The 21,251-nt window shown below is 38.6% G+C and overlaps 1 protein-coding gene across 3 annotated transcripts; it reads left to right on the forward strand.

The window, feature by feature from the left end:
* Positions 1-1,765: 1,765 nt before the first annotated feature.
* Positions 1,766-20,917, forward strand: LOC144642573 (uncharacterized). Of its 3 annotated transcripts, XR_013568750.1 has the most exons (8): positions 1,766-1,892; positions 1,963-2,047; positions 5,715-5,758; positions 8,106-10,921; positions 11,618-11,872; positions 13,895-14,113; positions 15,413-18,573; positions 18,873-20,917. XR_013568750.1 is itself a non-coding variant. In XM_078501555.1 (7 exons), exons 2-7 carry the CDS (start codon positions 2,028-2,030, stop codon positions 15,739-15,741), a joined length of 3,684 nt encoding a protein of 1,227 aa, XP_078357681.1. In that variant the 5' UTR covers positions 1,766-1,892; positions 1,963-2,027; the 3' UTR covers positions 15,742-18,856. The 3 variants fall into 3 exon arrangements, 2 of the variants coding, with proteins under 2 accessions (XP_078357681.1, XP_078357680.1); XM_078501555.1 differs by lacking the exon at positions 18,873-20,917 and having other exon boundaries at positions 5,715-5,762; positions 8,109-10,921; positions 15,413-18,856; XM_078501554.1 differs by lacking the exon at positions 18,873-20,917 and having other exon boundaries at positions 15,413-18,856.
* Positions 20,918-21,251: the final 334 nt, after the last annotated feature.

Raw genomic sequence — 21,251 nt, forward strand, 5'->3', positions numbered from 1 at the left:
CGAACGTAATGTTGAGATTTGTCGGCTTATTTTCTATTTTTTCTCTAGGCTTGTTGCCCGAATTCTAAGCATTTTGCCCGAAAAATTGCGGCACTGGGGGGACTGCAGTCCCCCTCGCCCCCCCCCCCCCCCCGCCTCGTACGCCTATGCACGTGCAGGATTTATTTTGTAAGTTCGCTTCGGAAAAAAAAAAGAAATAAAAAAAGCGCGCGCCCGCAAACTATTTAATAGAAATCCAGACAAGAAACATTTGTTTTTTTTACTTGGCGGGTGATCGCGGTATGTATTTTAAAAGGATACTGCATCACAACATACCAAGGATAGACCTCTTTATTGCAACCCCCCCCCCCACCCCAAACAAAAATTTGGAGGGGGAAGGGGCTCAGTCCCACCACATTTCAGTGCCGTATAAGTATCGCTAGCGCAGCATAAAATTGGTTTGTCAACAGGATCGTGCTTGGCGGGATAATATGGTGTAGGACTTTCAACGAAACTCATTTCCCCAAAACGCTACTAGGAGAGGTCCCAAATCTGTTAAGATAGTATTTGACAAAACCTGTGGCATCGGTGACTTCAAAGCGTACATTTCTGACCTCCAAGGTCTAAAGAACAACCCCAAAAGCACCATGAAACAGGATCGTCTGAATTGCCTAGTTATACATTGTCAGAAATCGATAACGGACACACCGGATATTGTTAAAGACATTTTGGGAAATTTGAGTAGGGGGATGCAGATGCGCCCCCTCCCCCGGGCCCCGGGGGTGCATGCGTTTGGCATTTTTTGGGCTTGGAGCACGATGGGCCCCTAAGTGTTTCAAAACGCACCACCGCCTCTGTAACGAAACCCTTTATGACGAAGACCACAGTAGAACAAAGGACATTTTTCAGCCCAGCCAAACAGAAGCAAAACTCCCGTAATGTGTAACAAAATAATGCTTTTCCCTAGCTTGGGGAGCAGGGATGGCGAGTGGTGAGAACGATTCCAGGACCCGGCGTCATATGTGGGTTGAGTTTGTTGTTAGTTCTCGTCCTTGCTCCGAGGGTTTTTCTCCGGGTTCTCCGGTTTTCCTCCCTCCACAAAAACCAACACTTCTAAATTCCAATTCGATCGGTAATCCGAGGGCCACAGGTTTGTAAGTCGCAAGACTATTAATTGCTACCCTCGTAAAATAAAGACGATTAATTTATTTAGAGAAAATACGGTCGACAACGCCCATAAAAACTTTTATTAAACAAATGAGAAATGGGAATTCTTGATAAATAAACCCATTTTAGCTTGTACATTATATTTACTTATTTGTATCAAGATTTCTCCTTTTTCATTTGAATTCAACAGTTTTTAATAATATTTATAGTGATATGTATTTTTGTTGTCAATGTCTTGTATCTTAAATTCCCAGTTCCTAAGTTTACATTTATATTTTTTCACACACGAAATAAGCTGTTTCGAAGAACGTTCTTAGAAGTGAAAAAAATTAAAGCTCAGAATCCCGTGTTTAAATAAATTGATGTTGTTGTTGTAGGCAGATTTTCACTCTTTCTCTTTCAAATTTAGCATCAGGACTAAATTTGATATATTCTTTCTATTCCAAAATTTTGTTTGTTTATCGCGTGAATTTCTAATCACAAAATGTAAACAAACTCTCAGAAAATCGACCTCCTCCTTGCAGGGTAGGCCCCTTTTTCGCGGGAAATTTGCCAAAATTACCCACAAGTCATCGGAACGGGCGTTGTACGCAAGCGCAGTAACACCCATAGTATTTCTCTGACGCAAAGGGTTTACTCTGATACAAACATGTCGATGTGTGGCTTGCTGGTTTCATTTTCGACAAATTTCTCCCGTTTTCAAGCTGCCATGCCATGGAAAAGGGTTACAGTGGTTTGAGGAGGACGTAAGTGTCTTTTGCTGTGGCTAGCTGAGGTTTTGTTACGATTTGGATTAATTTTGTGTGCATTTTTTAGGCGAAAACGTGCACATTCGACCAAGTGCCCGTGTTGCTACTCGTCGGACGACGAACCGGAAAATCATGCAAGCGCCAAGAAAGAGGTGTGTTGATTTGCCGTTTGCTTTCTTAGAAATATACGATCTACAACAGGGTGCAGTAAACGTTTAGTCGTGGTTTTCGAGATAGGCTTGAAAGATAACCAAAATCTCGGCAACAAAACTTTTCGTCGGTGATTGTTGTGAAGTATTCCTCCACGGCGACCATGTGACGGCACACGGTATTGAGGAAGCACTGTAGTTTTGCAGCGTTTTTACGTTGAAATTAGCGTCTGCGATATACTTAAGTCGTGATTTAGGCGCAGCTAGTGCCTTGCTAGTAAATAGTGGCGATTAGCGGTCGATGAAGCCATTTTAACGTGTTTTATAAGTCCAAAAGTTTGTTTAAATTCTCTTGCGCTCCGGACCGTGCAGCATGCTTTCATTGGGGTTGTCTCTTTGTGAAGTCTGCAGCGAGATGTTTGTTTACTGTACAACATTAATGTGATAATGTTTCTAAGGCTCGAATCGTCGTTAACATTGCAAGATCTAGCGTACATATAAGATTTTTTTGAGTTTAAAAATGTTGTACAAAATGATTTTGACCCTAGCTCGGAAACCATCACCATGTGGTCAATATATCGAACACAGCTCGATCTTGTTGGAGTCAAACACATTAATGTTGTAAATTTTAAAGTTGCTTGATTTTTCGCCAAGAGTAATGTACCGGATTTTTAACACATCATTTCACTTTCTATTTCTAAAGTGCCTTTTTTTTTCTAGAGAGAAAATGTGTTAAGGTATAATCGAAACTAACAGCAGAATTTATGCAAGCCAGTAGCGATTTTGGCACTTGCCCCGGACGAAGAGAGAATGTAATCAATTTGAGCCTGCTTCGACGTAAATTTCTAAATTTAAATGGTACGTCACACCATTGGTATCCGAGCAGAAAATATTTACGCCAAGTTGTTTTCTTTTATACAAACGAGATTGCTGTACCGAAGAACTTGGATTTTTTACTGCATTTAAATTTATTGTCTAATTTTAATTTCCTTTAAACTTTCGTGAATGAAATTGTTTTCGTCTGTCGACGCATAATTTTCGACAAAAAAGGCATTTAAAGTCTAAATTTTTCAATCGATGGAAGAATTTCCCTACTTACTTGTAAAACAGTTGCATGTTTTTCAAAGTGATAAAATATACCGCATTCAGCTCTATAAAAATAATATTTAAATTTTCGGACATTTTAAGGGTTTTCGATTTTGAAAACAACACATGGCAGAATTATTATTCCACTCCATAGGCTACTAACCTTGACTCGTGTAATGTGATTTTAAACTTGTAGTCTTTGCACAAAATCCTAAAGTGTGACCAATTAAATTATATATTTACTTTTTGAGCAGAAACATTTTGTCAACAACACTGATTTTTTTCCAAATGGAAATATTTGACTATAATTTGTTAAGATTGTACTTTACTATTCTTTAAAGCAAATAGGAAAATGACTTTATAGTCATGTCACATTCTCTAATCTAAGGTCATTGCCCTGAAATAGAACTTTAATGATTTTTTTTTTTTTGGTTTTTTTTTTTTTATTTTTTTTTTTTTTTTTTTTTTTTGAACACAATTTTTTAACCAAACTTGGCCTACTGGTTTATTACTTTAATTTATGTTTTATTTTTAATGTTTTTTTGTGGTGTGTGTCGTGGTTAGCCCCGGGAACTTAAATTTTGAAATAAAAAAGGGGGGTCACCAGATTCGTTAAGGAGCAGGAAGACCTTGTATATTCCATATAATTCCTTTAAAATTCCTCTGCGAATACTAACAAAGTACACGTTTTTAACGATAATTTATTTTTCAAACACATGAATTGATCTGTTTTCATTTTACAGAAAGATTTTGATCGCTACACTCCTAAAATACTTGAGAATTGAAAATTGATAGGTCACCAGGCTCGTTTAGGAGAAAGTGACAATTAAGTTCTCTCGCGGACTAAGCTGCATAGAAAAAAGCCCCATTTTGTTGATATGTGTGTGCGCGTGCGCGGTAATTGCAGCAGGATAAAATTCTGCGCAGTAAGGGATGCGCAATGCAATCTGTACAGGGCAATGACCTTAAATCTGAGTGTGGCCCAGCCGTGAAATGCACAATGATTTATTTTGGTCTTCTCCAGGCTCTAAGTGATATTTAGTGAGCAGTAAATCTCATTTTCTAACTCTTTTCATGTGTAGTATTGCTGATGTGAACACAGTGTTAAACATGTGACTTGTTATTTTATTAAGACGTCTTGAGAAGTTTTCATGTTTTATTTTAGAACATCCAAAGAGATGTTTCGGGCGCTTATTGTAGAGAATAGATGTGCAAAAGCTACCTTTTACTAGCATTAAAAATTCATAGCATATTGAATGAATAGACTTAGTTAAGCATTTTCTGCATATAGTTTCTGTGACGTCCTGTCAGCACATTTCTGAAACCGGAAAGGGAAAAGGTGAAAGAGTTTTAATTTATGGGGGAATTAAGCAAAAAAGTTTGCCAATTCACTTCTCCACCTCAAAAATATATTTTTAAAAGATTTTGTTTTGTTACAAAGAAGTTCCTTGTTGAGTGAATGTTGGTCGTATCACTGGCTTCTCCCTGGGTTTGACTCCCGGGCTGATCACAAGGCCCAAGCCCACCCCACCCCCGCTTATAATGGGAGAGGGACAGAAAAGTAAATCTCCCTCCTCCCTTCTTTTTGTGCCAATTTCTCCTTTTTTCCTCCCTATTTTTTGCCAAAATTTCTCCCTTTTCCCTAATTTTTTTGGCCATGTCTCCCTCCTCCCTATTCTGTACCTCCCCCCTCTTATAAGCCCCCCTGGTTATAGGCCTATCTACCTGGAAACAAAAAAAATACATCTGGTTATAAGCCCCCAAATATTAGCTCCCCTCTGCTGGATGACAGTAAGAAACAAGGCAAAATGTTGCTTTATTATGGCTTTTTAACTAAAAATTGTATTTTAATCAACACTGCCGTGGCTCATGTTGCCTTTTTTATTCAGCCTATTAGCCCTCCCTTTTACAAGCCCCCCTCCCCCCCCCAAAAAAAGAAAAAAGAAAAAAAAACTTAACAAAGTTGTGTAAGCCCAGGACCTATAACCGGAATTTTACAGTATAATAGAGAATACAGGGGGAATGCATGGGATCTTTGCTCCTGCGTTTACAAGAGAAAGTCAAATTCACAAGACTTTGTTAGAAGTTTGACAGATAGGGAAAGGAAAATTTGTAAGATTATATTTGGGGTTGTAAATAAGTTTGAAGGGGATTATTTTTTAAGCCTTTAAAAACACATTTGTTTGAAAGTAAACTATCTTGCCCAAGAAAGCAATACAGCCATGATTGAAAACGTGAAATTTTGCTATCAATGTATTTTTGGCAATTTGGTAGCATTTTACATTATGTGATAAAAAATGATCTCAGTTAAAAAATTTAGGCAACCTTTGTACCCTCTTCATTGGAGGATTATGACAAAATATGACAATTATGGACTTAAAGGCTTTTGTCAAATCACTCCAATTATTTCCTTGACCTTTGATCTGTCTGAAATTTTCAATTGTTTTACATTTAACTATACATGTAATGTTTGTGTCACTTAAGTTCACTTTGCCAAACTACCATTTTTGAAATGCATAATTCTCTTCCACAGACTGTTATTCCCACATCATTTCAGCTTTTGTATTTTGACAATTTTTTGCAGAAGTCCAAGGAAGCTGCTCAGAACAATGGAAAGCGATCAAGCAGGTGAGTAATTGTTTTATTCACATACTGTAAATGATATAATAAATGCCTGGGGCGTCTATTAAATTTTAGGGGTCCTAGGGGAGGTGCTTAATAGATAATTATGAAGCATTTATTAGAGGGAGGCATTCATTTTACTTTAACTGTAACAATGTCAACAAAATAAATAGAATGCATAGTTTTCTAGCAGAGTAAGAAAAAAGTGAGTGGGAGACTTATCTAATCTTCCCTAAAACAAAACCTATAGAGATGTAGAGATGTTGTTTATAGTTTGATATGGACATTTTCATTGTCATCAGGGTCAACTATGTTGGCATTGTTGGCCTCTTCGATGTCCAAGTCAAGCAAGAAACTACATAATGATATATCAGCATTATTTTACTCTATGAAGCATTTCCTAGGTTTTTGAGATAATTCTTGGAGGGGGGCGTAGGGGAGGTCTATTAGACATGAGGCATTTATTAGAGAGGGGCATCTAGAACAGACTTTATGCTTTAGGGAAGGTGTTTATTAAATAGCAGGCGTTTATTTGAGTGTGGGCAATTATTTAGTTCATTTACGGTATTGAGGGTATATAATTAGTTCTTGATCATAAAACTGACTGGCTGTGTTGTCATTTTGATGTGTTAACACAAAAGGAGAAGCCACGAGCCAGGCGGCCCACATTGCCGGAGCTTATCCCGGTTTCCGTAGCATTAAGCGGCTAGGAATATTTCTACTCCCCCCTGAATGAGATGCTAGTCCATTGCAGGGTTCCCCCCCCAGCATTATGTCGCCGGTACCTATTTATACACCTGGGTGGAGAGAGGCACTATGAGAGTAAAGTGTCTTGCCCAAGAACACAACACAAGTGACCCCGGCCGGGGCTCGAACTCGGAACGCTCGATCCGGAGTCCGGCGCACTAACCTTTAGGCCACCGCGCCTCCCACAAAAAAGTCAATTTAATCGTTACATTTGCTGGCTGAATATCTTAACCCATTGGCGCCTCTGCCACCCAAAACCAGCCGTGACAAGCGTTGCCCTTTGTCCTACTCTTGACATCATCATCTTTGACCAAAAAAGGCATCACATATACTTGATCTATGCAGGAGGAAAAGGTCTTTCCAATGATACCCTAATCAGAATGATTGGGTTAATATTAATCTTGAAATACTAACACAAAAATACACAACTCATGCAAGAATTTCCTATTTGGATGATGCTTTCTCAGCAATTCTTGAACAGAAAGCAAGCCCAGTGAAAGGCTACCAACAGCATTGAGGAGATAAGAAAAGGAGAAAAAGGAAAAGCAATAAATAAAGAAATTAATTAATTAACAAAACAAAAAGCCTAAAGTGGTAGGGTACTTTCTTGTCCAAAAACTCAAAATCGCGATTTGTGCGCATGGCTGAACAAAAATGTCGTAAAATGTGATGCAGGTGGAAAGATAGGCGTTCTTTCATGTTGTAAATGCAGTTTTGAATAGGGTGGAGCAGATTTAGCTCATAACTGACCAGCAAATGTCAAAACTGTCCAAAATATACGTTTTTTAAAAAAAATCTCCAGGCATCAATGGGTTACCAGTTTACATACTTGTAACCTGATGTTAATTCATGCCAAAAAAAAGTTTGGGGGCAACTAATGTTTTCTCATGTTTCTTGCTGATAATTGGGTGATTTGGTTTTAAATCTTTCGAACCATTTTGATTTTATGGCCCGTTGTTTCAGATTATGATACTGAATATAAGAAATGAACAATAAAAATCATGATATTGATTTGACAAATTTTAAACCAAGGATTTATTAGTACCCCCCCCCAGGCATGTCACTCAAAATTCTGATGGGGTTGAGGTCTCAAAAGTGTAACTAAACTGGAATTTTGGGAGGCATTAGTGTATGGGTGGGGGGAGGGGGGGGGTCAAACAAAAACCTTTTATGGGGGGAGGAGCAGGCTTTTAGCCAGGTGGGAGTCCAGGAGTCCTATGGACGCCCACATTTCAGAGAAAATTAATATGAATAACTGTATACAGAGGTGTTTTTTTTTGCAAATTTGGAAATCTTTAGATACCTTTGCACTCATAACTGCAGATAAACACCTTGTATGCACCTCAGGCCCTCCTATGGGGTTAAAGTCAGGCCTTATAAAAATTCTGGACTCCCACTTTTTAAATCCTGGCAAAAAGCCTGGGGAGGAGTGGTATACATTTGATTATTTGGTTATACGTTATCAATTCAATTCTAATTATACATTACTAAATATAACTCTTAATTATAATTATTATAATAAATATTGATAAATATTGTTTTAACAATCTGCTGCAAGTTTTAAAAACCAGCTAAGATTGTTATTGTTTTCAACTTTGTTCTTCAGTAGAAAAAAAGTAAAAACTGTGGATGGTGAGGGTATTAATAATATCAAAGATGTGAATGACGATACAGTTAGCTTGGACGAGTCTATTGGCAAAACACAAAAAGGAAATAAACTTAAGAAAGCAACATCTCCAGAGAGATCAAAGAAAAATGGCGCAAAAGGAAAAACTGCAACGACAAATACTTCAAACGGTGAGGTCTCTAGTCCAAAGAAAAAACAGAGCAGCAAGGTAACAAAAACTCCTGTTAAAAAGAAAACTAAAGCTGGTCTGCCTGTGTCCAACATTGAGGAGAATGAAAACGTGCAACATGCTGATGCGATTAAAAGTAAAGACAGTTTGGAAAAGACAACCTCAGATCAAGATCAACCAAGGTCAAAAAAATCGAGGAAAAAGAGTGCAAAACAGAATGTTCAAAACAATGTTAGGGATATTGACAAGATTAATGCTGAAGTGAAAGAAAAATCTTTGGATACTAAGCAAAATATTGCTAAGGCAAAAACTACTGCAAAATCTAGAAATAGTGGGATACAAAAACAAAATGATAAAGATTTGATTGAAGGGGATGGACATGTTGAAGAAGAGAAATCGCTGAATGATCTTAAAAAATCCAGTTCTAAAGTGAACAAAACAGGTCATGGCAAACCAACCAAGACTAGAGGTAAAAGTGCGAAAACTGTGAATTTTTCAAGTGGATCATCATGTGAACTGAATACAGAGAAAGATACCATTTCTCTCGGGAGCAGGAAACGCCCTAACAATAACACAGGTACTAATAGTCTGTCTGAAAAGAAAATTAATGTGTTTGATCATTTATTCTGTGAACTTAAAAAGTGCCCAGGATTTAGCAAGGTGACAGTTTCGTCCGCCGCAGAAATACTTCTTAAACTGACGGCTGATAAGTTGAAGACCCTCGTTCATGGCCTACCATCAAAACGGGCAAAAACAAGTGCAACTTCAAGTAAACCGACAGGAGATAATACCCTGTCGTCTCCAGCAAAATCCAAAGCTTCTGTCACTGTTAGTGAGCCAAAGAGGAGGCGAACAAGCTCTGAGAAGTCACCATCACTTTCATCTTCTTCTCCTGAAAAGACAGGATCAGGAAAATCCGAACAGGTGAAGCTGTCCCAAGCTGCAGAAGCATTGGTTAGTTTCCGTACCAATCCCACTATTTTGCGGCAAGAGAAAACAGATGCTGACGTTCCATCAGCAAAGCCATCAGATAAAGGTATTGCCAACACAGATGTTAATGCAGAAAAGAACTCCACACCTAAGGAATCTTGTACTGTTGATAACATCGTTGAGACACCAATGCAAACAACCACAACTGCAAATGAAGGTAGGGTTTGTGAGGATGCCAACAGTTGTTATGTGAATGCTCTTTCGCAGAGTCAAGCTGCGTCGCAACCGCAGTCAAGCCTTGTTGTACAGGGGCTGTTGCAACCTCCTGTTAGATTTCCAGCAAGTATTGAAGCAAACTTGCAACAAGTAGCTAATGTGCAGCACAATTTGATGAACTTGAGTCAGTTTACAGCACAATTAAACTCAGCGGCAGCATCAGTCACTCCTCAGATCAGTCCAAGATTGACAGCTCCCAGCTCACTAAATCCATCGTCGTCAGCCATAATGAGCTCCAGAATGATGAATCCAGCAGATGTTCAAAATCTACAAGCACTATTCTGCAGACCAACACAGCCTTCAAGTATCCAAACACCATTAGCTGTGCAGGGCGCAGCTCCCTCTCTGTCACCCAACAGTAATAACCCACAAGCTCAACCGCAGCAGCCGCTGAAAGGAATGGAAGATGTTGTCAGCTGTGTTGGCTCACGTGCAACAGCAAATTTGCTGTGGAATATAAAGCCTGCAGCACCTGTTGTCTACTTAACCAGCCCGCAGACGCTTAGCGGAGTCAGAGCCAGAAACTTTATACCTCAGAGTGAAGGGCATGGCACTTTGCCTTTTACTGCAGGCATGGCCAGTGTTCAGTCTGTGGGAATACCAAAGGCTTCACTGAACTCTGCGAGCACTAGTGTGTTGACGCTTGGTAAAGTCACCTTGGTAAGCCAGCCTGCTGCACTGTCAACAACGACATCTCATGCCATGAACATGAGCAGTCAGCGTCCAATCCTGCCCCGTGACCAGAGGATGGCACCAATGTTCCCAGGTGGATCTCAAAGTGCCTCGCAGCTTCCTGTCACCACAATAATGGGGCAGATTCCGAGAAATATCCCCCCAGTAGTCAGACCTGGAAGCATGCCTGTGCAATTTAGCAATGTAGGGACCACATCTCCACTGAATACGCGGCAGACACCTATAACAGTTGTCACACAAGTGCCATGCGTTACCACAGTACAGTCCACTACAACTGTAAGTACAGCAGCGGGAGTTGTACCCGTGAGTGCAAAGCAGGCTGTCAAGAAGTTTGTTCACGAGAGGACAAAGTCTGCAGAACTGAGACGAACAAGCAGTTTAAACAACCTGTTGTCAAGTGAACCCATAGCAGCTACATCTGCTGTGGATACTCGACTAGAAAGCGCTGTGCCTAACCCCTCTTCACAAAGCCAGGCCAGTCAGCCCATGGAGCAGGCAGAAAAGCAAAGCGCTGCCAAACAGTCCGAGTTCAATTTACACCAGGCTGCGTCAGCTCTTCTTAGTATCAGTTCGCAGGATGGGCTTGATGCTGCTGACACGCTGCAAGCTGGAGGAGAGGGAGAAGACTCCTTGGATGAACATGATGACGAGGTTGTGTTCACCAGTAAAGGAGTGTTCCGTGTGGGAGACGTTGATGTTGACCCAAAATACAACAGTATTGGTAGAGGTGAGAGCTTTTTTTTTTCTTATCAAAAACTTAATTTTTCCTTGAAGTATCAGAACATTGTCAAGGAATGGTAATGAGAATGTGTGGTTCCGGAAAATGTCCATACTCCCCCCACAGAAGGGATTGGAAATTCCTGGGGGTGGGGGGGGGGGGTGGGGATCTCAGAGACCAAAAACTATGAAGGAAATGTATGAGGCTTAATTGGAATTTCCAGAGGGGTGGGATGGGGGGTCCTTAATGGGAAAAATCCCTTCTGTGGGGGAGGTATGGATAATTTTGGGAACTACAAAATAAAGAAAATCATCAACCAGGGTTATTGGCAGGAGAAGGGATGGCCCAGTGGTGAGAGCACTTGCCTCCCTCCAGTTTGGCCCAGGTTTGAGTCCCAGTCCAGTTGTCATATGTAGGTTGAGTTAATTGTTGGTTCTTGTCCTTGCTTTGAGGGTTTTTCTCAGGTTTTCTTTCCCCCACAAAAACCAACACTTCCTAATTCCAATTTGATGTGGAAACAGTGAATGAAGAACCGCTCTGTGGATATTCCACTGCATATTTCTATTTATTTTATTAAACAGTATTTGTCTTGAAGTATTTATAACTATTCTCAAAGCTGCATGTACAGCAATCAGTACAGTAAAGTACTAGTTTTCTTTTTAAAAAATATTTTTAAAAGAAAGAAACACCTTTTCTCCTTCACAGAGGGTTATACTTGTGGGAAGTGCGGCAAGATCTTTACTTCTCTGAGCTACCTTGCACGACACATTAAACGGGTGTGCCCAGATATGAGTTGCCGCAAGTGGAAATGTACCATGTGCGACAAGGCATTCCGCCATCCATTTGGTCTCCAGCAACACATCTACACACATACAGGAGAGAGACCACACAAATGTCCTCAGTGTCCCAAGGCCTTCTACAGTTCAAATGATCTGCGAAGACACAGCAGAATTCACTCTGGTAAGTATTTACTATTAATTTTGTAAGATGATTATGTGTTACATATTACACGGCATAATAGCAGTGTTCCTGAGTGGTCCAAAGGGCAAAATGACCAAAGAAGATGAAGTTGCAACAAAGGTTTCTGATCAAAATGGGTAGGGGAAAATTTGCAGTAGGCAGCAAAATTTGAGACTGATAAGTGATGAGAGTGCAAGACGCATAGGGTGACTGTATTGAGGATACCAAAGGGTAAGAGTGTCTGTATTATGAGGCCTTGCCAGGGTAAATTCTGACAATTCCAACAGGTTCCAACAAGTAGCGACAGCACATAAAATAAAATTGCGACAATCAACAACCCTTTTAGAAAAACTTAAATTCCAACAAGGATGATCAATTTTCCTTAATTCAACTAGTACCAACAGTGATGGGAAATGTGATAAAACAGGGACAGAGTACATTTTTATTTTAAATTTAGACAAGCCACATGGGATCCCCCTGGCACAGCGTCTATTACAGGAGCTGTCCATATTAAGAGGTAGAGTTAATATGAATTTTGGTCTCTGTTGGACCAGGTGAACTGTCTGTAATAGGGAGGTGTCCGTATTATAGAGCTGTCCATAAGGAAAGGTTCAACTGTAGAGTCACTTTCTCAAATATAGACACCACTGTGAGGTTGACACCTTTCCAAAGTGGACAGCTACAACTGGTCCTAAGGGTGTCCATTACAGAGAGTCAGTGTTCCAGTTAAGTTTTTGAAGCAAGGGGTCACAAAATTTATCAGACTGGTCAACCAGCCCAGTGAATGTAGCGCATTGTTAGGGGAAAGGTCGGGTAAAAAGTTTCCCTTTTTGTAGGGAGGGGTATGCGTGCACTTCACGAGAAAATTTTTTAAAGTGTTATGCTTCAGGTTGCTATCTGGTAGCATTTGGGCTAAAAAATGAAAATAAAGCTAACTGATTTATTAAAATTATCTACTTAAATTATAAAATAATTTACCTATCAGAGAGCTCTCAAGCTCATACATTTTTCCCCAAAGAGATAGTATGGTAAACATTAACTCACTGCGTTTTTCTTAAGGAGGTCTGGGGGTATGCTCTCCCAGTCAATTTTCAAAAATTGAAGCATTTTTTAGATTGGTTTCCTAAATTCTGGGTACATATGACCCTGCTTTGAGTCTCAAAATTAGGTTGTAATTAGTACATGTACTTTGGTCTCAATTTTCTTAGTCAATAGTCCACATAGAAATTATGACAAAATGTCCACAAAATTTAAAAAATAAATTTAAAATTTAAAATTAAAATTGGTTTTTATAAATATAAAACCGCTGTCTTTTTCCCTCTATCTTTACAAGAATTTGCTTGGCAATCTTCTTTTATTAGAGACTTTTCTTGTATAAATACATAAGGAAGAAGAACTGAGAAGACTTTTCGTTATTACTATACAAAGTAAAAGGAAACTGCTGTCTGTGGTAATGCAGGCACAAGTTTTATCGTACGTGCAGGACACCATCGACACGATCGAAAACTAGATCTAATGTTGTGACTTCGCAAATGGATTGAAACATTCTAACAATTTTGCCTTGTGAAATGCAAAGCTACAAAAGATAGCGAGGAGAGAAAAGAAATTTATTGTGTGCCTGTTTTCAGACCAAAGTTGAAGTTATAAAAGGAGGTTACCCAGCTGGGCGTTTTGGTAAAACTATTGCTTTTCTTGTCACTCGAAAGCAGATGAAAACGAAATGCAACAAGAATACAGCCTTGGACAAGAAAAGTTTCCTTCAGAACTATGGTGGATGAATTTTTGTGATTTCTCTCTTTCCCTGAATTTGATTTTCTTCCAATATCTTTGTATTTAGAAACTTGCTTCCTTGCTTTTTATTGTTACTTCTTAGTAAAATATTATTTTTCCATTTTATTTGTCGGGTCAGGTTGCCGTCTCTATCGGGTTTTTGACCCGAGACCCGTCTCTTATCTGGAACACTGGAGAGTCAACTGTATTGTCTTTTTGCATGTACTGACAAGCATTTTATCTTTTTTGTAGGTGAGCGTCCCTACCATTGCAAGCACTGTGAGAAGTCTTTTGCCACAACAATATCTTTGAAGACGCACACATACATCCACACAGGAGAGAAGCCTCACAAGTGTCCTCACTGCCCCAAGACGTTTGCCACTTCAAGTAAACTGGGACGGCACATTGTGACGCACTCAGAACAGCGCCCCTTTACATGTGATCACTGTCCCAAGTCTTTTAACAGATCAGGTATGACTACAGCTCAGTGTGTTGCATCTAAGTTGTGATGTATAATCAAATTCTCTTAATTATACTGTAAGAAAAATATGTGAGGGAACCTGTAAAGAGAATTTGTTTGGAGATCCTTTGCATGGTACAATAAGCACTAAATGATTGACCCCAAGGGAAACAGTGAGTTTTGTTTCCCTAAGACCCTCAACTGAGGGTCTTCAGAATCAAAGCTAAAAAGGAAGGGTGGTGAAATGCGCTCAGAGCTCTTAAGTGATGTGTGATGCGGAGGCGGACTGGGTCAAGCGTGCTGCACGGCAGCAAAGTGAAAAACATGGTGGCGAGTGAGATTCGATGACTGGTGGAGAAAAGTGATTGTTGCTGTTTGTGTTCACCACTACATTATTCTTTGGCTGAAAGCAATACAAATTTATTCATGTTTTGAGCTGTCCAATTCGCATTCAGAAATATCCTTCTTTGAGTCAAGTTAAATTTTTGTGTGTACAATTAATCTTTTTATTTTAAATGTTGACTCCTGAGTACAAACAAAACAATGAATAAAAGCTTAAATGCAGCTTCTTTCTGCAACTTTGAATTGCTTCACGTTGTTACCCTGGGTTCGAGCCGCACGTCCTGATCCTGTGCAGTTTCAAGGTGCAAGCTGTTGTCGCCCAGGGAGTTTGTCGGTTTTGTTCACCCTGGGGAGTTATACAGTTTTGATGCATGTCACGTGATACATTCTCGTCCATTACCCCTGAACTGAAAAGTAGTTTTCTTTGAATTCTATGACAACAGTGGTGCGTTAGAAGGCAGTTGGTGTCATAGCTTACTTGTCAAAAAAGTCACTTAGATAAAATGTCTACTTTGTTTATCTGTGTTGTCAGAGCAGTCATTAAAATTGATGCATAAGGTGCCTTCTGCTCACCCCCCTCCCCCCACCCCCACAGATTCTGTCTCTAAACCATATTTTGCATAGGAAATAATGCAGTCATCTGACGGACTTTGTTCCACCTACCTTATTGTTACTTATTTTCGCGAGAACTTAATTTCGCGAAAATGGAAAGGGCATATTTCGCGGGACTTTATTTTCGCGATTTGGCCAAAAATACGCAATTAACAAAAAAAATACAATAGAAAACGTTTGAAATAAATTTTCGCGGGTCTTTAATTTTGCGATTTTTTGAAAATCGCGAAAATCGCGAAAATTAAGTCCCGCGAAAATAAGTAACAATAAGGTAATTACAAGACGTATCGTTTTCTACTTGTCTTATCCGTATCACGCAATGTTGTCAACTTACATGCCCTGGCTATTAATTTTAGGTGACCTACGGCGACACAACATGCATGTGCATGAGGCACTCAAAGACAAACCAATTGACTTTGAAGACAGCAGCAGTACACAATTTAACATAAACAATAATGAGAGTAAAGAACAGGACAGAGTCAGAGGGCAGCAGCATCGGTGCTCAGAGTGTGAAGAAGTTTGTGATTCATCGGCCGAGCTGGGACGTCATATGCTACACCATGATCCATTAATGAAGTCTAACTATGGTGGGTCAGCATTGAATCATATCACTTCCAAGAAACCCAGCCAAGATACTGAACTTCTGGACGAAAGCACTGAATCAGCGAGTGCCGATAGTAACTAAGTAACAAACAGAACAAGGTAAGCCTCAGTCAAGGAAACAAGTGCATGTTTAGTGAATCATCTACTTTTTGTCCTCCATTCTGCAAGCATCAACTTAAGTCGGCTTGTGGATATTTCATGTTGATCTACATTGACTACATGTAGTGGCTTTGTCAATTCAAGCCACACACCAAAACAATTTTCAGGGATAAGATTTTCACCAACAGGAGCACTTGTTTCTGACTGATCTAAGTATATAAACCTTAGCTTTTGTCTAATAATAATAATAATTTACGCACATAAAAGAAAGGTCACATTAATTTGTGTATTCTGGGTTTTGCTGTTAGTGTTGGGCCCAGGCATAAAGAAATGGTGTTGCTGTTAAGCGATTTCAAACCCTAGGATTATCTTAGAATATATTGTGCTTTAGTGTTATATTTGTCAGCAAAAAAAAGAATCATTTTTCAGGGTGCATTTTTAGTGATTCAGTTTGTGAAGCCTTCAGTCGTTAAAAGAAAATTTGAGATATTCTTTGTGCAGCCACAGGAATATCAAGCTTGCTTGGTGTGGTTAAATTGTTCAATTTTTGTACATTTTTATTTGCAATGCTCAAATAGCAATTAGAAAGGAATATTAGGAATATTATTGTGCCCCCAAATTTTGCAAAAAAAATTGCAGCTTGCAAGTATTTAATGGTTTATAATTAGTAGAAATTTGCCATGGTTTTTTGCAAATTCATCAATTTGATTGGCACTTATTTGCCGTAATCAACAAAACAGTGTGTACACATTGACATCTTCAAAGTTTGTCGCCGTCTGTGATTTACATGCGGCTCCTTTAACAATAGCATTAAGAGGGGGGGGAGGGGAGGTGTAAAGGATTGCAGTTTTGCAGAATCTTTAATTTTAAGGTGCGGTATAAAGGTTTTCTAGACTTATCATTTTGCGGACTTGTGGAAATCTTTGGTTAATTTTGATGCAGTATTGTGGTTTTTTTTTTAAAGATTTTCTGCGCAGTTTTGTTGTTATGGAACCCCCTTTACACCCCTATTAACCAGTGGCAAATTTCTACTATTAAAACATTAATTACACTCTGTTTGTCCTTGTGGGCTTAAAGCATGCATTATTTTGTCTGAATGTTTTGTTTTTTGGACGTAATTTTTAGGCGTATTTTTGTGATGGTAGACTTGTTGTATAGCTATTGCATTATTGCTGTTGTGCAGTGATATTTACATGTGATATCTCCTTTTGGAGAGTATTTTATATATGTTTTCACGTAAATTTAAATATTCTTAGAATATTGCCATATGCTGTTAAGTGTAGCCACCATTGTGGCATTAGATAAGTAGGGAAAATTTACCACATTAATTCCTAAATAATTAGCCCAATCATGTTTTTTTTTTAATATTTATTTTGTTTTTGGTAGGAAATCAGTTCAAATTTATCTCTTTTGGAGTATGGTTTCTTGTGAAAGCCATTGTTTTGGTTTTCTCGAGGCCACTGTTTTACTTTTAAGGCCAGTTTGAATGCCTAACTTTTCACATTACCCTGATTGCAAACAGTGAACAGTTGCTATTAAAACTCTGTTGTGCAGTTCCAGAAAAAATCCATACCCACCCCATGGAAATTCTGAGGGGGTTGCGGTGGAGGTTTCAAAAGCCAAAATTTAAAAGGAAAGTATGGAAATTTTATGGAATTTCCAGAGGGGTGGGGGATTTAACCCAAAAAACCTTCTGTGGGAGGGGTATAGATATTTTCTAGAACACATTTTACCTTTTTGTGACAAATTTTATCCATGGCTTTCACAGTAGCTGTGTCCTCAAACAATAGGCAATTCTTTATATAAGAATATAGATCTCATTTCTCAAAAGAGGAAATTTTATTGTTTGGAAACCAATATGGCTGCCATGACATCATGTGAAATACAGTAATTGATGAATTTCTCAATTCTCATCACCTGTTTACTTGAAAATGTATTAATTTGGTAAGGAGAAATTTTCTGTAAATCACTCTTGAGAATGGGCTTATGATAGTTGTTCCATAAGTGGCTAAAATGAAGTGTTTATTGTCGAGTTCAGATTTGGTGTGTTCAGTATTACAAAAGGTGTTGAATTTACTGTTATTCAGTTTTTCAGTGATATGCGAACTCTGAAATTCAATCCCCTCCCAATGGTTCACCCTTTTGCTGCCGCCAATCATCTTACCGGACCCCTCCGGAAACAGAAGTTCAGTTCAACCGGGTCAAAAAGTCACATCTCTGTCAGTTTTTCATGGTTCGTTTGCTGTTGCCATAATTATGATTGACAGCAAAGAAAAATGCAATTGTTTATTGGATTTTGAATTTCAGAGTTTGCAAGTCACTGAAATCCCTAATAGGGCCATTTAATTTGATTACCATCAGATTTACATTTCTTAATATTTATATACCCGATTTTATGATCATATAAAAACAATGATTCCTTAATTATTTTACGCTGGGAAAAGCTCTGTATGAAATCATTCCGACCTTTAAAAAATCTCAACTTTATGTACAGCTTAAACTTGATTTTTATCAATGATAATATTTATGAAAAGTCATCATATAATTTTGCTTAATATCCATTTTTATATGGTCCTTTACTTTACAATATTATTATTATTGCAGTTAATTAATAAGCAAAAACTTTTGATGTGATCAAAAATATTATTTTTCATGCATGACTTCAAATAGATTCAAAGGCTAGACAAATGCCATTTGTCACTTAAACAATTATCCTGCTAAATCGCGTGAAATATCGCCTGATAATTATCAGACGATTTCGTTAAAGTACTATCATCCGCAGAATATTGAGCAGAATAATTGTTTTGTTCAACAAGTATTGTTTGGCTTGTATGGTAAGGTAATCAGAAATACTGTAAGCTAAGTGTAGCAGCTCTCATAAGCCTGTAATTCTACTGGTCCTCTAGTGTAGCAATTAGCCATGTTCAAAACGAGCAGGGGACTGGGTACGAATATTCAATATCGATTGCACTGAAAAACTGGGCCCGTCATCTGAAAGAGCATCCAAAAATTAGTAACTCAACCAAATTTGAGAGTTATTGGTTTAAACGCAAAGGCATGGAACTCTTTTAATAATCGTTAAAATAAGAGAGCTTAGTATGGCTGGATGGACAGCTGTCCCTCCAATCCATACTAAGCTCTCTTATTTAGCAATTACTAAAAGTGAACCATACCTATGCTTTTAAACCAATAACTCTCAAATTTGGTTGAGTTACTAATTTTTGGATGCTCTTTCAGATGACGGGCCCAGTTTTTCAGTGCAATAGATATTGAATATTCGTACCCAGTCCCCTGCTCGTTTTGAACATGGCTAATTGCTACTCATTTGGGGCTAAGGGCATTGTTCCTGTTGTTTGTTCTGTTGTTTTCTCGAAGGGTAGCGAGCTATTCATGTGAGATTTTGCGAGAGCTGCTACCTGAAAATAGCTATTAACCCTTAACATGCTAAGCCCGAATTATTCCGGGATTTGGAGGAATGGCCATGCTGCCACTTATGACGTCACCAATTTACACGTCAGCAGATTTTTGTGATTTGCATCTTATAGAGCTTGGATAGATCTTTCAACAGGACTGTCCATCTTCAATATTGACTGCATTCCGACAGAGCTAATCGAAAAAAACGCGATCAGTTTTTGGCGTAAAATTGGTGCTAAAACAGGCCAAAATACCCGTACTTGATCATGATCTCCTTTCCAGGGTTTTCCATTGATTCAGATCAAAACTTTTCATGCCAGTAGAAGAAGTGCACAGAGTAAAAGATAGAGAGAATAAGAAAGCAGAGAAAAACGAAAAGGAAAGGAGCAAGGGAAAAAATCGGAACGGTTCAGCAAAAAAAAAAAAAAAAAAAAAAAAAATTAAAGAACTTTTGGACCGTGGAGCCAAGAAAATCGATAAACGATTTAAAAAAAACGCGTTTTTTGGACTAATTTCGGCATATTAAGGGTTAATAATATTTTCAGCTGGTATTCAATTAAAGCAAAACAATGCATAAAGTACATCAAATTAGAGTACACTGAAAAGAAATGATTAAAAAAAAGAAGTGGTTAGTTTATCTCGAGTTTCGTACGATATTACAGTGTATTAACGTCTCAACTTGATATTTGTAATTTAAAAGTTTTCTTTTTAAAGAAAAGAACGTCATGATATATTTAGTGACGAATTAAATTATCTTAAATCAAAAGGAACCTCAAAATAAGGCCAAGTAAAAGAAAAAAATGTTCTTGTCCGGATTTTTATAAAAAATGCGAGCGGGTGGGCGCTTTATTTGTTATTTCCTCCATCGTCAAATTCTCCAGAAGCGAACTTGCAAAATAAATCCTGCAAGGTCAAGTGACCTATCCAGTGCGTCCCTAGTTCGTGTTAAATCGCAGAAAAAAGCCACCTCTTACAGAATTTTCAGTTGTACTAATGTCTGCTGTTTTTTTTCGTTCCAACTTTTCCAGTGGAAAATAATAAAAAAGAAGGCGGCCCCCAAAAATGAAGCGGGCCGGGACGAGAAACTTTTTTTTTCACTTGGCCTAAAAGTTAACTAAGTCAATAGTTAACTTGGCCTAATAGTAACATCAAAGAGTTGTCAATAAACCGAAAATAAGTATAAGGATGGTTAAGATTGAGATGATTGAGGCTAGAAGTGTTTCTGGATTTCTTTCGTGTGTATATTCGTTATTTTTGTTGAAGTGAACGCGCCGTACCATTGCCATACACAATGAATGTTGACATCTTTTTGTTGGCTTCTTTCACTACTTAGCCAATCAAAAACTAGCAGCCGCACGCCGACAAATTGCACGTGGGGTACTTCCTCTCTCTGATTGGCTGGAAAGATTAGAAAACCATCTAAAACCTTTCTCAGTGGCAAAAGTACGACTGCTTTCGCTTGCTGTTGTCTAGTCTTAAATACACCAGTGTTTATATCTAAATTTGTAAAATTTATATGCATGTATTTTTTGTTTTGTATAGTTATTTACAAAAAAAACTTGGAAGTTCATTTTTTTTCTCCAACAAAAACAGTGTGTTATAACCAATCTTTATTATTTTTGTTGCTATATGTTTCTTAGGAGTGTTGTAAATATATTCCAAATCAATTTTGTACAGAAATAAATGTAGAGTTGAAGAGTAAAGCCGAAAGATGAATCAAAGTTAATAAAAATAATTTGACTCTTTGTGATCCCGTTAGTCTTTGCAATGAAGTGTTTGTGCCCCTTGTAAAGATCTGCAAACATAAAGTTAGACCGGAGCTCATCCTGGTTTCTGTAGCACGAAGCGACTAGGAGTATTTTTACTCCCCCTGAATGGGATGCTAGTCCATCGCGGGGTAAACCCCAGCAGTAAATCGCCGGTACCCATTTATACACCCGGGTGGAGAGAGGCACTGTGAGAGTAAAACGTTTTGCCCAAGAATACAACAGACTGACCCCGGCCAGGGATGGAACCGATCCGGAGTCCAGCGCACTAATCATTAGGCCACCGCGCGCCCCACTTCTGCAAACCTGGGGC

Source organism: Oculina patagonica, chromosome 2 (assembly GCF_052425735.1).
Source record: "Oculina patagonica isolate OP01 chromosome 2, crgOcupat, whole genome shotgun sequence".
Taxonomy (NCBI): domain Eukaryota; kingdom Metazoa; phylum Cnidaria; class Anthozoa; order Scleractinia; family Oculinidae; genus Oculina; species Oculina patagonica.

What these genes read in the sequence shown, in the direction of transcription:
- LOC144642573 (XM_078501554.1), top strand. Translation starts at nt 1,861, where the DNA reads ATGGAAAAGGGTTACAGTGGTTTGAGGAGGAC. An exon ending in ATGCAAGCGCCAAGAAAGAG is followed by an intron (nt 2,048 to 5,714) that starts GTGTGTTGATTT and finishes AATTTTTTGCAG; the next exon opens with AAGTCCAAGGAAGCTGCTCA. An exon ending in CAAGTCTTTTAACAGATCAG is followed by an intron (nt 14,114 to 15,412) that starts GTATGACTACAG and finishes TATTAATTTTAG; the next exon opens with GTGACCTACGGCGACACAAC.